Below are 14,972 nucleotides of genomic sequence, written 5' to 3'. Positions count from 1 at the left end.
GCCGGCTCTTCGGCTTAGAAATGGAGATGAGCACCAACCTCCAGAGTCAGACATGACTGAACTTAACGTCAGGGGAAATCTTTACCTTTACTACAACTTGAAGATGGCTACTCCAAGTGGAGGACAAATGGGGGGGCTGTGTAGGTTTTAAGTGTCATTTTAAATGTATTTTAATATTTCTATGTTTCATGATACAAAGGATTAGCTTTTTTAAAAACTTTCATATTCATATTTTAATGCATTTCCTTTGTTTTAATTGTACTGTGTCATGTTTGTTGTTATCCACCATGAGTCCCTATATCAAGAGAAAGGCAGGATAAAAATTAAATAAACAAATAAAACATCCCTTCCATGATTCTATGGGTATTTTTATCTAAGACCTACAGCAATAAATACTACAACTTACATTTGCCCATCTGGACCAACCCTAAAAAAATCAGTGTTAACAAGTTAACAATTTAACTTGCTCAGACCTCACTTGGAATATTGTGTCCTGTTCTGGGCGCCACAATTCAAGAGGAATATTGAGAAGTTAGAACATGTCCAGAGGAAGGTGACTAGAATGATCAAAATTCTGGAGATCATGCCCTATGTTGGGTATGTTTAGCCTGCAGAAGAGAAGGTTGAGAGGAGACGTGATAGCTATGTTTAAATATCTGAAAGAGTGTCAATAAGAAAGAGGGTAAAAGCTTATTTTCTGCTGCCCTGGAGACCAGGACTCGAAGCAACGGGTTCAAATTATACAGGAAAAAAGATTCCAGCTGAACATTAGGAAGAACTTCCTCACTGTGAGAGCTTTTCAGCAGCGGGACTCTCTGCCTCAGGGTGAGGTGGAAGCTCCTTTTTTGGAGGCTTTTAAACAGAGGCTGGATGGCCATCTGCTGGGGTGCTTTGGTTGTGCTTTTCCTACATGGCAGGGATTGGATTAGATGGCCCATGTGGTCTCTTCCATCTCTGTGATTCAATGATTCTAATAACCACATATGTGTATAGATTTGAACAAAACAATGGAACCCATAGGCTTTATAAAAAGCCATGTTTTAATATGGCTCTGGAATGAAGTCAGTGTTGATGCCAAATAATCTTCCCATCACAAGGACACCACAGAAGAGAAAGTACTGCCATTCTTCCTCACGTAGTGCATTGCCCCTATTAATGGCCTCCAGAAGAGGACTCCTGCCCTTGAGCAGGCACATTGAGAAGGAAACAGTCTTTAAAATCAGCATTAAATGTGTTTTATGCAGTGTCCTAAAGAACAATCCAACTGCTGAATGTTGTACTACTTGCATCTTCAAGGGCAGCCCTACATAGAGCACACTGTAGTAGTTTAATTTTAAAAATGTGACTACTATGGTTGGGTTATTGCTAAGCTTCCCTATAAATGTAACTAATGCAAACAAATTAATATATTCAATAATTACATTTGGGTTTCTTCTTTTTATTAGAATTAATAACCAAGATTATTTCATAAATGCTGCATTCATGTTATGAACCTGAATCAAACTGCTCTTGATGCCATTACCACAGGAAGTAGGAATTACTTAGCATTTTTGGCCAAACAGGTTTGTTCACAGTGTCAGTTTTTCTTTCATCACTTCATGCAGACTGACAAACAATACTGCTCAGAATCACCAAAAAAATACAAAGGTACCAGAAGTTAGTTTGAGATCTTCCGTATCATCTTTCACACACAAGAAGACTGCCATTTTTGGTATGTTTTCTATTACTAAATTAATGTTCCTCAAGCAGCAACCATAATTACCATCTGCAATCTATCAATTTTTTTCATGGATTATCTTGCAATCACATTTCCATAATTATGTTTTAAAACCAGATCGTGAAGCAGCAAGGAAATGACAGCTGACACAAGACTTCATGTCCCATGGTTCATATATGATTAAGAACGGGATGCCTCAGATTGTGCCTTTCTTCTTCTCTGGGGTTCATATGTCAGTGCCAACTATTCAGTTTGTATTGCTCTGTCACATTGCTATTTAAGGATATTTTCACACATGAGAGTTAAACTGACTTCTGCTGCAGCTGATCTGTAATGCAAATGTGGAACTGGCATTGACCAGAGTGCACATGTGGTTTCAAGGCTGCAATCCCGGATCCGCCTATTCAAGCCCCACTGAACTCAGTGGGGTTCGTTGTTGTATAGATATGTTTTGGAGTTCATTGCCACAAAGGTTATAATCTACTTTCTTCTCACATTGACAATACTCACACATGTTAAGATGGCTTATTAATTTACTTATTTATCTTGTAGCTCACTTCTGTCCTGTTGTGGGACCCAAGGCTACTCCAATAGTTTAAAACAAAAAGAATAGCTTTCCATGCTTTTTCCAACACAAGCAAATATTTGTATTGCATGCTTTTGTTTAAGAGGAGTTACAGTAGTGTCAGAATCTAAAAGAAATTCACCAGAGCTCTTTTTAGGAAAAGAAGTAGACTTGAAGTGTAACTGTGTTTGTTTGAAAGCTCCAAATAGTGGAGAACCCAGTCTAATCTGAATTTCTGGTTACATAGACTTCTGTAACTGCATTCATGCAAACACAGTTACAGTTCAGATCTTTGCAAAGAAAACTATAGAAAGTGGGACCACAGGATATGTCTCAGTTTTCCTCCATGACTGCAATGCTCAAAATGGTAGAATAGGGATATGTTTCCCAAAGTAAGAACAATGAGACACTTGCTGGGGGGTGGGACGTAATGGTTTTTTTGTGGAACATTTAATTATTTTAATGTAATTTAATTTTTAATGATTTAGGAACTACTCCTAAGCTCTTTTATAAAGTACATCCCCTGTACCCATAGGATTGGTACCTATGATTTCACCTACTCACATCCAGCAAAATATGTACTCCCTAGGAGTTTTCTAGGACCTCCATACAATTCGATGGTGAATTTCCACTGGAAGTTCCCATAGAGTCTCATTAGAAAAAAATTGGCAAATTCCTGGAGAGAATACCGCTCTTAGAATTTTCTAAATCCTTCACTGAGACTCTATGATAATTTCTGGTGAAAGTCATTCATTTCAATATGGTTTGCTATTGTCCATGATTTCCTGTTTCTATGGTAAATTTAGGAATGTACCACTTCCTCCCCCCATTAAACAAGGGGCATACTAATATCATAAGCCTACCCGATCCCTTCGTTCATCAGGGGAAGCTTTCCTGTCCCCACTCCCGATATCCCAGACCCGCCTTGTGGGAACAGCCTTTTCTGCTGTGGCCCCCCGACTATGGAATTCTCTGCCTGCTGAGATTAGGCAAGCCCCCACACTAGCAGCCTTCAAGAAAGACTTGAAAACATGGCTCTTTCGCTGTGCTTTTGCAGAGTAACCATTTTATATTTTGTTTCCGTTGCTCCCTCTAATATCTATCCTCCAGAATACCCCACTTCCTTATGACCCTGTTCGCTGTGGTTTTTATTTTTATGTCTTTCTCACCCCGAGTTTTAACTTAATGTTCATGTGGTCTGCCCTTGTTTTTCATTGTCTCCTTGTTTTATTTTGTAATTGATATTATTATTTATTGTGTTGCTTACTGTATTGTGATGTGCTGTTCTTTTATATGCTGTTTATATTGTATTGTTTTGTCCATAGACACCTCCAAGATCATGTGGCCAGCATGACTGCATGGAGTGTTGTTACCTTCCCACTGGAGCGGTGCCTATTGATCTACTCATATTTGCATGTTTTCAAACTGCTAGGTTGGCAGAAGCTAGGGCTAACAGCAGGAGCTCACTCTGCTCCCTGTATTCAAACCACCAACTGTTCGGTCAGCAGGTTCAGCAGCTCAGCAGTTTACCCTGTTGCACCACTGATGGCTCCCACTGAGCAATATACAAACATTATAAATAAAATAAATAGCAAATTTAGCATTCATGAGGTGAAATCCTAAACACTTTAGTGTCTAAAAATAGAGAGAGCATGTAAACCAAATATTTGATAGATGTGAGCAATCTGCAAAGTGTCACTTCAATGAAGTATTATCTTTCCATTCAAGTATAAACATAACTCATATCTTGAGTCCACGTGAGTATTTCTGCATTTGTTGATTGGATTCACTATCCTTGACATGATTTCCTTATTCTCCAAACTTAAACCTTGCAACATGAAAACCCTGGGACTGAATCTAAGGGGGAATAACTAATGGCTTGATAGCATCTTGCAAAGTTTTGAAAGTGCTGCGCAGCTGCTGGTAGATGTTTGTGCTGGCATTGCAGAGTGGAGCCCTGGGAATAAGGAATCTGACTTCAGAGAAACAAGAGCTAGCTTCAAAGACAAGAACAACTCTCCCCAGCTGATAGAACTTTTACTGAAAGAAAAACAACAATGAAGTAAGAAACACACCAATAATATCTCCTGTTACTCCCCTCCAAACCCTTTCAAAACTTTCCTTTCGTTTATCTGATTACACACTTCCGTCTCCTTCACCTCCATAGTGATGGTCCTACCTTTTCTGTTGGTTTAGGTGTTTGGCGGTAGATTACGGTGTGGGGCCACATTACTTCAAAGCACGTTATATTAGTTATTAAAGCCACACAAAAAATTACTTCTGTAATTGTAATGTACCCTTTGAGGTTTCCACAGGTTTGGAAACCCTGAGACTAAGGAAACAATTTGAGGTATACTAGTTGTATGTTTTCATACAGATTAAGAACGTATTGTATTCTAATAAATAGCTCATCTAGATCTTTCACTTCCTTGCTAACACATTTTATCACAGCTAATCTAATTTAGATAATATTGTTTCAGTTGTCGTGCCACCAGTTGCTTTCATTTTGCTCCTTATAAAAAGATTGGTATACAAAGTATGGCGGGTGGGGGGGGGGACTGAATTCATTTTGTATCTTTCCAAAATGGAACTAGAGGGTAATAAAGAAGATAAAATGTTATCGTAAGGTTGCAGAATTACCCTCTTTGAGGCAAATAGGGAATTTTGCCACTGTAATTAAAGACAGGAGGGGCATACTTGTGCTTAGCAGTCATGAAAATAAATTAGCAAAGCCATTTCTGTCATGCTATTTTACACCTACTAAGGATGCATCTAAACTTTTTTTTAGTTCCAAGAAACATTTTATATACAACATTTCCTCTTTGTTTTCTATGTTTTACTTTTCAAATATTTTACAAAGAGAGACAAAAATACCGAGCTCACAGAGCAGAAAAGCTCACTGAATTGAACAGAATTACATAACTACGTCAAGAAGACTTGCAGCAAAACTGAATTTGGCAAAATAAATCTTTCTTCTGCCAATAAAGCAAGTTTGCAATCCTATGTGAATTTACCTGGGATTAAGCATCATTGAGCACAGTGATACTTACTTCCAAACAAATATGGTTTGTGTATCAACTGTGTTTTTTTTTAAGTAAAGTACCATTTACATAGAAGATGCCAAAGGCAAAGAAAAACATTCCTAGTTGTACATAGGCTTTCTTGATGTGCATTCCTATGAGGAAAACAAATGTGGTTATGGATATAATGTTTATCTATACAGCAGACGCAAGGAAAGGAGCACTGGTTTTTGCTTGACAAAAGCAGGCAATTATGTAGACTATTCTGTTTATTTTATTTGTAGGTTCTTGGTGTGGAGAGTATTGTAGAAAGACAGCTTTAAAACCATACAAAGAATGTGATTTTTTTTTCTCCCGAGGTTATAAAAAAAGTGTGAATTACACAAAATTAACTACATCAAAAAATGCTTGTCCTTTATTCAATGAATGGCAATCAGATAACAAATGACTACTTTTACCTGCATTAATATTGTGCTTTGGTTCCAGGGAAACAAAGGAGAGGATGCTGGTGACTTCCTGTAAGCCATTTTCTTGGGATCCCTGCAGATAGTCAACGTGAACAGGAAATTGGCAAAGCACATTCTGAAAATCAAAATGAAGGTCCATTGTTCAGTAAAGAAAATAAAAGGGCTTTTAAATTTTATAGTTTACATAACTGAGCCAAACTTCTTTGGCTCAAACGATCTGCTGCTGCCTCACAATGGAACATTATTATGTACCATTTATTTTTCAGAATATTTCAACACCCAGCCTTATGGCTACGATGTACATAAAAACATTTGTCTATCCCAATAACTACCTTGAAAGGCCAAGGCAGGGTGGAATGAGAGAGAGTGCTTGCCTGGGGCCACCCAATAAGCTTTGTAGTTGATGGAAAATATCAACCACCCATGTCCAAACTCTTATTTTTTGTGCACAGAAGCGCAAAAATATGGGATGTGAATACTTAATATAGGGCATATGATACATGCAAACCTCCAATGGAAGAACTTCTGCCTTCTTGGGGAACAGGAGCTGGAAAAGATGGGAAGGAACAGAGGCGTCTGATAATGATGGCCTCAGCCTCAGGGAACAGAGCAGGTAGACAGATCGTCAGAAGAAGACAGGATCCAATGAAAGAGTACAGGCTTTGACTTTGGGGTGGGGGGAAGTGCAACCCAGTGCAGAGGAGGAAAGGGAGAATGAAGCCACATGAATGAGAACTGAAAAGATTCACAGGATATGGACGAGGGAGAAGCACTGAAACGTATAACATTGATCCACTGAAACCATACCAAGCTGAAATCATAGATAGGTTGAAGGATGGTAGGAAGTCATTGTCATTATGATGGCAATAGAAAAGCATTAATGAATATGATACTCCAGTGCTGCAGTCTATTGTATTCACTACAGTCAGCTGTACACATTGTTTAATTATTTGTGGTTTAGATTAATATGTTCTCAGTGAAAGTTGACCCTAGAGTCAGGCAGGGGGACCTACAGATTCCTATAGAGATGTTCATTCAGAAAAAAAGTAGTGACCTTTTTGTTTACATATTTTCCACTTTTGTGGATGTTGTGTGCCCCTAATCCCAGTGAATGTTGAAGGCCCACTGTACATACCTAGAGCAGGTGATCAACCAAAAACAGATAGTAGCTTTTAAAAGTCTGTTGCCTTTCCTTAATAATTTTGCTCTCACAGTGTGTGTCTAGCTCAAGGAATTATATTATTCTTCAGGTAGTCACCAGTGTTTTAAAATCATTATCTAAATGTCTGTTTTTCCTAGCTGTCTCTTTGCTAGTGCAGTTTGGAATAAATGCTTGGCGTAATGAATTCTTAAGTTTAGCTTCCATCTCCTGACAATCAAAATGTATTCTATTGACTGAGTGTGAATTCAACATTTTACCAGGAGATTTTTTAATGTGTGTGTGTGTGTGTGTGTGTTAGAAATGGGAGATTCTGCAAGTCAGCAAAAGAAATAAGTCAGGTTTTTTTTTTAAAAAAAAAACTTTCTTAGACAAGTTCTCAAACTAACAATTCCCTGACAGGAAACCTGTCAATGGACTGTTTCCAAGAGCTTGGTCTAAACAGCAGTCAGAAGCTTTTCAGAAGAACAGGCCCAAGATGGTTTCTCACCTTTGACTTCTGACAGTTCATGCTTCTTATGCTCAGTGAATGTCTGAGAGAATGCTTGGCTGTCCTGTTTATAAGCAACCTATTTATTCTTCAGAAATATCATATCCAGGTCACAAGTTCTGAAATAGTCCCATAACTGAGCCAAGTGGTTGCATTTAAGTAATTGAGCCAGTTGCCAGATTGCAAAGAAATGTCTTAGACATCATTAATTTTACTCTGTTAGGGAGAAGTAGAGAAAGAGAGAAAAATCAGTTTTTTATTTACTTGCATTTTTACTATTTAAAATCAAGAATTCCATAGTGAAGGAAGGAAGGGAAACCATTTTTCCTCTTCTGGTAAATCTGCTGTCTGTGAGCTCTGAGTCCTCATCTAATGAAGACTCCCCTAGTGAGAACATGACATTTCCTTGTTATCATATTTTGACTAATTTGTTTGTTAAAATGCCTATAGCAAATTTCTTTCAGAGACAATGAAGTCAACTTTGTACACACACAAAAATGCAACAACGTTTGATGTTTTGTGCCAATGAATATCATTTATGCATATTACTTAGTGAATATTGAGCTAGAGGAAGTGTCATCTCTTAAATTATATACTAGGTAGACAGGTGCTTTATCCTATTTTTAAACAACCACCTTGTACCACAAAACAGTGCCATGAGCTATGTACCAAAGAAGGTAATAAATCTTAGGTCCCCTTGTTGCTAATCTAGCACTTTTAATTATTAAATTAAAGAAAGGAACACAACAATGACAAACACTAGATGTAGTTATCATTCCCTTCATCTCACTTCCCAGTTGGTTCTATTACCAGCTTGTTTACTGACTTCCAATAGGCCTCTAGTGGACCACCTTGGCAAACAACATACTAGTCCAGATATATCTTTGGTCTCTTCTAGCATGTCTTTTTTATATTGGACTTGCATCCATCCACATTTTATGAAGAAAAGTGGGTTCCCATTTATCCCAGCTCCACACATGAAAGACTTTCCAGCTTTTTCAAGGGGAACAATTTTACCAACCATTTCATAATTTTTTAATCTCTTATGAATTCTGCACCAAGGCTCACAATTTTGTCATTTTTAATTTAAACCGACATTTTATATTACTCTTTTTAGTCAGTCGAAAGGCTCCGCTGTCAAGGGAGAGTTTTGTCATATTTCTGTCATGTTGATTACAGTTAGGGGGCAGGAAACAGAAATAATTTCTGTTTTAAACACGTTTTATGTTTTATATTTTATACTGTATTTAATTGGTTGTATTTTTTATATGTTGTTGTTTTTAATGATGTATCGGCATCGAATTGTTGCCAATTGTACGCCGCCCTGAGTCCCTCCGGGTGAGAAGGGCGGGATAGAAATATTTGAAATAAATAAATAAATAAATTTCCTAATTTAAAACAATAAGTTGGTGCGGGTGGTAGCTTGATCAGATTGGATGCTTCAGTTCAGTTTCAGGTCAACAGTGAACTCCAACAATTCCTTTTAAAATTCATTGATATATTCTAGTGAGCTATTTTCAGTGCTGACCTACATTCTTGACACATCACTGACTTCAGTGGGGTTGCATGAGGTGAACATCAATGAATAACTTGAATGCAGAATTTCATGCCCTCAAATTGTGCCTATTTAATAGCTGTTCCATTGGCACAGTATCAGTTTTCTCACTCTGCCCCCAATTCAGAGATGTATGTGCACAGTGATAGACAGCATGTGAGTATCTGCCTATATGTCGGCTGATTAGTACGATCGGCTTTGGCAGTGCTATTTGTTTCGTAGAGGAAAAGAAAAACCAGAGCTGAATCTAGTTGCCCCAGCTCAAATTGCCCCACCCAACTCCTATCCCAAAACTTACTGGTAGAGGCAGAAGAAATGTCTTTGGAGTTCATATTCTTTCACATAAAGTTCTGTGTATCTAGTACTATTTATTCATATGCATATTCAATTTATACCTGTTGTCAAACTGAACCCGTCTCACTTCATCAATGTCTTAGAATGGACTATCCCCAAAAAAGTTTTATTTGGGGTGAAGAGGGAAAGAGAGATATTGGAAGTGAGATTCAACACAGCTCTGTAGTGGCCCTTCCATTAGGTAGATTGAGACTGGCACTTTAGGTACATGCTAAGGGAGCAGGGATTTACACAATTATTTGTTGGAGGATGCAAGCTATCTGAATTGTGAAACCTGTTTTGCACTTCCTAAGCCAGAGTGAGCTGTTTTCAGTGGTTGGGGAGCTACATTGGCTCTCCACAGAATCTTGGAGGGACAGACGCACCTATTGTCACTCCCAAACCCTATATGATCCCAAAAATTTGAGCAGCATTATTTGCTATTTAACCATTGAAATGGTATTGATTTGATTTTTATCCTGTCTCTTACCCATATTTTCCACTCCTTTTCACTTTTTAAGTCTTCCTCTTCCTAAAAAAAGATGTTACCAGGTTCCTCTTCTGAAAAAAAGGCTAATGGAGAATTAAAAGGGAGAGGAGCTCCAGAAATGCCAGAAAATGGCCACTATCAGCCACTGGGGCAAATACCTCTTGGCACTGCTGGGAGGGGACAAGCATAGGGACTCTCTGGAGACACAAAACAGCTTTGGGCTATCTAACTTCTCTGCCCATTCCTGGTGAAAACTAACCTGTTTTTAGATGTGGTGGTAGTACTGTCACATGTGCATCTCTATCGGCTTTTTGTACATTCCTTTTGCCCTACACAGCAAAATGTCTTGAGCCAATTCTGACTGTTCCAGCTTCTGTAAAAGTTAAATTAAATATTGTATTTTAGGAGGCAGACATTGTTTTAAACTATATAAAAATATGTGGCAACAAAGAGTATCAAGTCCTATGATGCCAGATACACCCAACTTTATGCAAATTGACAATAAGATAAGACCAAAACAATTGTACAAAAGAAAACACAAATAAATATAGTTCACATGATGTACACTTATAAAAATAGTCTTTACCCACAGAATGGAATTGGTCAATTTTAAAGGTTTATCCGTTTCAGATATTTGATCAAGGGTAGGAACTGTGTTGCTTTCAAAAAGCTATTGATTTGCAAACCTAAGGGTTCTTCAGCCCTTGTTCTTCTTGCTGGAGCTGCTGCAAGTTGTCATTCAACAATGTCTGGTTGAATCCCCACCCCTTTAAGATCTTTGCTTCATTAGAGTATGGCACTTAGTGCATAAAGGGATACTAAACTCTGTGAGAGATATCCAGTAGAACGTAATGTTTTTTAAAATAAATAAATAAATAATAAAACCTAACACCAGAAGGAAAGGCAAGTGACTTTTAAATCCAACTGCCTACTGCAGGTGAGTTCAGGGAGCTCAAAGTAATGCAAGCGACACTTCAAAAGAACCAAGAAGCTGCCAGGCAGAAGGCATGAAATGATGAAAATGAATACAGATCATCTTGTATGTTAAACCATGATCAAACTTCCGTAAGCGACCCCTCATCTTTATTTAAAATATATATATGTTGAATAATAGAACACAAAGCTTCTTAAAGCATAAGGCACGTCTCTCTTGGGAGATTCAGACCATGAGATTCTCCCTAAGCACCAACCTTTTACTCCTTTTGCTGGCCTGAAATGCACAGTTCCACAGTCTTACTCCATATAAACATGCAGTGCAAAACGGGAGCCTTTATTCATCACAATTTTTCAACCTAGAACACTCTGCCTTGCTACAGAAGGCACCTATGAATAATATGTTCAATTTTTCTGGCATCTGAACTACTTCACAATCTTTACCAATAGTTCTGTAGACTATAGGAAGCTAGGCACAGATATAGTCCTCTTGTGCCAGATGAATTGGCTTTGTGTGTGTGTTCACACATTCAAATTGCCTACTGTAACAGATCTTGCCTACCTTAGAAGGTTGGTAAGTGGCCCACCTTGTAGGACTGGTGTGTGGCCATTTTGTGGGCAGGATTGATTGTGCAGCCATTTTGCAGGCCTTACTTGCAGAAGCTTAGCAGAGAAAGGGGGAGGAGCAGTCAAGCAGCCATTACCATAGGTACAGTCTGATTGGCTGATGCAAATGAAAAGTTGCTTAGCAAGTAGATATAGCGGAGCCAAAGTGACAGTAGGAGCCAGGGAGCCAGAGAATTCTTTTTCAGTTAGGATTTGGAATTCAGTCAGTTAGCAGTTGGAGTTTGGAAGTCAGTCAGTTGGGAACTGTCTTTTAAAAAGGAAGCCTCTTTGAGGACATACAGTTGAAGTCTTCAGGAAAGGAAAGGCTGAGAACTATATTTGTAAACTCTAAAGTCTATAGTATTCCTGTTCAAATCCAAGGAGAAGTGGTTTTAAAAGTACATTGTCCTGTTTGTGTTTCCTTGGTGAAGGAACATATTTACACAGAAACCAAGTTATATGAACATCCTTTGAAAAGAAAAGCATAAGCCTTTAATGAAATCACTAAGCATCCTTACTGTTCAATGTTAATGAAACCATCATGCATATTTACTGTTCAAACCACAAATAAACAACAATTTCTTGTTTTTCCTCACATGGAGTGTTGCATTTGTCTCTCTCACTATCCTAACCTAGAAAAGGCTCCTGAATAAAGTATTGGTAGAAGTAGTGAGTTTGAAACCTCTACATTTTGGTGGCAGCAGAAATAAAAGCCTTTGCATTTCTGGCAAATTTGAAAAATCCTCTCTATTATATATTGTGAAACCCCACAATCCTCCATACCTACCATATGACAATCCCATTAATTCAAAGAGCTTTCCCAAGCAAGGAATATTCAAGTGTGGATTTCCAATATCTACCTCTGAAATATAGCCTCCAGCACCTGGATTTTCTTAGTAATTCTCCTATCCAAGTATTAACCATACCTGATCCTTCTTAGCTTCCAAGATGAAGTTGGATACCTCTATGGCATTTAAACTAGTCTAAATAACTTCTGCCAGCCGATGTCAGAAATCAACTGGGAAGGATCTGCCTACCCAGCTAATCTTCTGGCAAAAGAGAGAGAGAGAGAGAGAGAGAAAGAAAGAAAGAAAGAAAGAAAGAAAGAAAGAAAGAAAGAAAGAAAGAAAGAAAGAAAGAAAGAGGGAGAGAACAGGAGAATTCTGCCAAATCCAGACCTCCTGCAGACTAGGAATAGAGTGTCCGCACAAAGAAGTGGAGTCTAATGACCTCACCACATGGATGGTTTTCTCCATCTCTACACGCTGCCGGCCCTCTGCTGACAAGGGGTCCCCTGGAGCCCATCAAGTGACACAGGGCTACTTCCAGCAGGGCTCTGTTGGGCTCCATGACAGCAATGTTCCAGCAGCACAGAGACACGGAAGCCTGATGAGTCAGGTGACTATCCAATTCCTCATAGAATAAGCCAGGGACATCACAGAAATGTCATGGGTTGGCAGCCTATGACCAACCACAGTAAGGGGACAAAGTGGTACACAGCCCCCACCCCCACCCCGCTTTCCCTCAGCTTCTCAACCTCCATGTGATGAGGTCCTAAGGCTTGAAGCGGTTCAGATTTATACCTTCAGATAGCTTAATGTTAGCTCATCTAGAACTAAGCCATCTCAATGAATTAAAACTGCACTCATAGTAAAATTTACCTTGGTTCTCCAGAGATTTTGAACTTTATTTCCCATCATCCCTCTCTATTGTACAGTGGAGATGATAAAAACTGAAGCCCAGAACATCTGGAGAACCATTGATTCTTTACTCCTGTTTTACAACAATGTTGTTTACATTGTTATTTTTTGCTAAATCCAGATTATCTATGATTTATAAAAAGTATTTTATATGAATACAGCCTTACAACAAAAGCATATATTTTAAAAACCTACAACATACAAATATTAAAATAGACTTAAATATCATCATAATTAAAACACTTCCATTAAAATCACATAAAATAAGTTAATATAAAACTGTTAAAATAGTCCTTAAAATCCAAAGGAGCAAAGTTAAAAACTTCAATCATATATTAACAGCAAGTAGAATAAGAATGTGTAGCCTGCCTAAATCCATCAGGGATAGGTTAATCTCACCTCCTTCGAGAGTAGATTCCGTAACACATTTATGAATATTCTTCTCATTTTCAGTGGGCATTTTTTGGCTAGTGGGACAAGATTTGAAGCATAGACTTGCATGCCTAAAAATAGGGTTTGAAAAGAAATATTCAGGATCTAAAAGGAAATATTCATTCTGTACTTCCCAAGAGGGACCACAAAATTTATTGCATCTTGCCTCAGAAATTTGCACATTTCCCAGGCAAGTCTAATAGAACTAAAAACCAATGTTAAAATGCAATCCTATGCATAGCTACATAAAAATAAATCCCAAATGCAGTGGAGTTTAGGATCATGGTTTCATGGTACTTTACTACTGTAGTACCAGACCTGATGTGATACAGAATATTTTCAAGAGCAGTGGGAACTAGAACTATATAAGTAAAATGATTCAGTGCTTTCTATCCTGAAACCACTTTGCTCCCCCCCCCCCCAATCTCAGGAAATAAAAGAACATCTGTGCATACATTTCACATTAGACCCAAGATTGTTCTTACAAAGATGCTCTCATGTTTGTTTGTTTGTTTCTGTTTTTTAATTAAGTGCTTGGGGGTATGATGATATCCAAGGCTTAGCAGTTTTCAGAGAGTCTGCTTTTTTAGAAACTCAGATCAGAAGCTTTAATTGACATCTCTGAATCATATTCAGTGATTTGCCACATGTGACAAAGTTTACATTTCTGATCAAATGATAGCTAAAGAAGTCTGGGATGTGTCCTTTCATAGTATCATGTCTTGAAAAACCTCTCACTGGGCAAGTCTAACAGAACTAAAAATAAGCCTTTGTCCATTCTTGTGTGAATTCTATCTGATTTATATATCTATGTTTTTGTTTCATTCACAGTTCATTTTATAATACACTAATTTTTACTGATGCTATCTAAATTAGTTTTAAAACTGGGGGGAATAGAATCTGTACCACATTCAACATACTGTTTATAAAATTAATGCTGCTAACTATTCTCTTCTATATTGTTCTAGTGCATGCAAGAATTTTAGGATCCCTGGGAGACCATGGAGAATATGCTGGATGTTTCTTGGGTTCAGGCCATGGTCCAGCAAAAGCATTTTTGGTACTGAGTTGATATTAATATTCTTGGAAGACTCAAGAATGAAACTTCTCACATTAATATTAGAACAATATTATCATACTCATTGTTTTTGACAGCAAATCTTATAGAGTTTGATAGAAATGTGATCTTGTGAATGGTTGAATGTTAGGTTCAATTAATTTAAAAATCAAACAAATGTGTAAGAAATACAGAGAGGATATAATATCTTGTGAAGTCTTTTACTCTGTGCTGTTATTTTCAAGATACCCATCTGTCTGGGTTTAAAATATTAATGCCTAGTGGATGTATCTTTCCATTTACCTGTAGCCTATTCCCAAACTTAGCAACATTCCTCCCAGGACTTTCCTCTGTCCAATATCCAACCATCTTTGACAAATATCATTATGATTTGCCTTCAGTATAGGGTGAGAATAGTTCTAAAAAGAATTCAGGATCACCAAATTTT

At 37.8% G+C, this 14,972-nt stretch overlaps 1 protein-coding gene across 1 annotated transcript in view; it reads right to left on the bottom strand.

Moving 5' to 3' along the window:
* LOC100560823 (uncharacterized) overlaps positions 1-14,972 on the bottom strand; it is a 108,050-nt gene that overhangs the window by 39,492 nt on the left and 53,586 nt on the right. Inside the window, exons 3-4 of the mRNA XM_062974243.1 lie at positions 13,435-13,538; positions 5,761-5,884 (exon numbers count right to left, since the gene is read on the bottom strand). Of these exons, the coding sequence (XP_062830313.1) occupies positions 5,761-5,884; positions 13,435-13,536 (226 nt within the window). The 5' untranslated portion in view covers positions 13,537-13,538. The remainder of the gene's footprint in view (positions 1-5,760; positions 5,885-13,434; positions 13,539-14,972) is intronic.

The sequence above is a fragment of the Anolis carolinensis genome, chromosome 2, assembly GCF_035594765.1.
Source record: "Anolis carolinensis isolate JA03-04 chromosome 2, rAnoCar3.1.pri, whole genome shotgun sequence".
Lineage (NCBI taxonomy): Eukaryota > Metazoa > Chordata > Lepidosauria > Squamata > Dactyloidae > Anolis > Anolis carolinensis.
The sequence above is the reverse complement of the archived record's forward strand: the minus strand, read 5'-3'. Positions and strand labels throughout refer to the sequence as shown.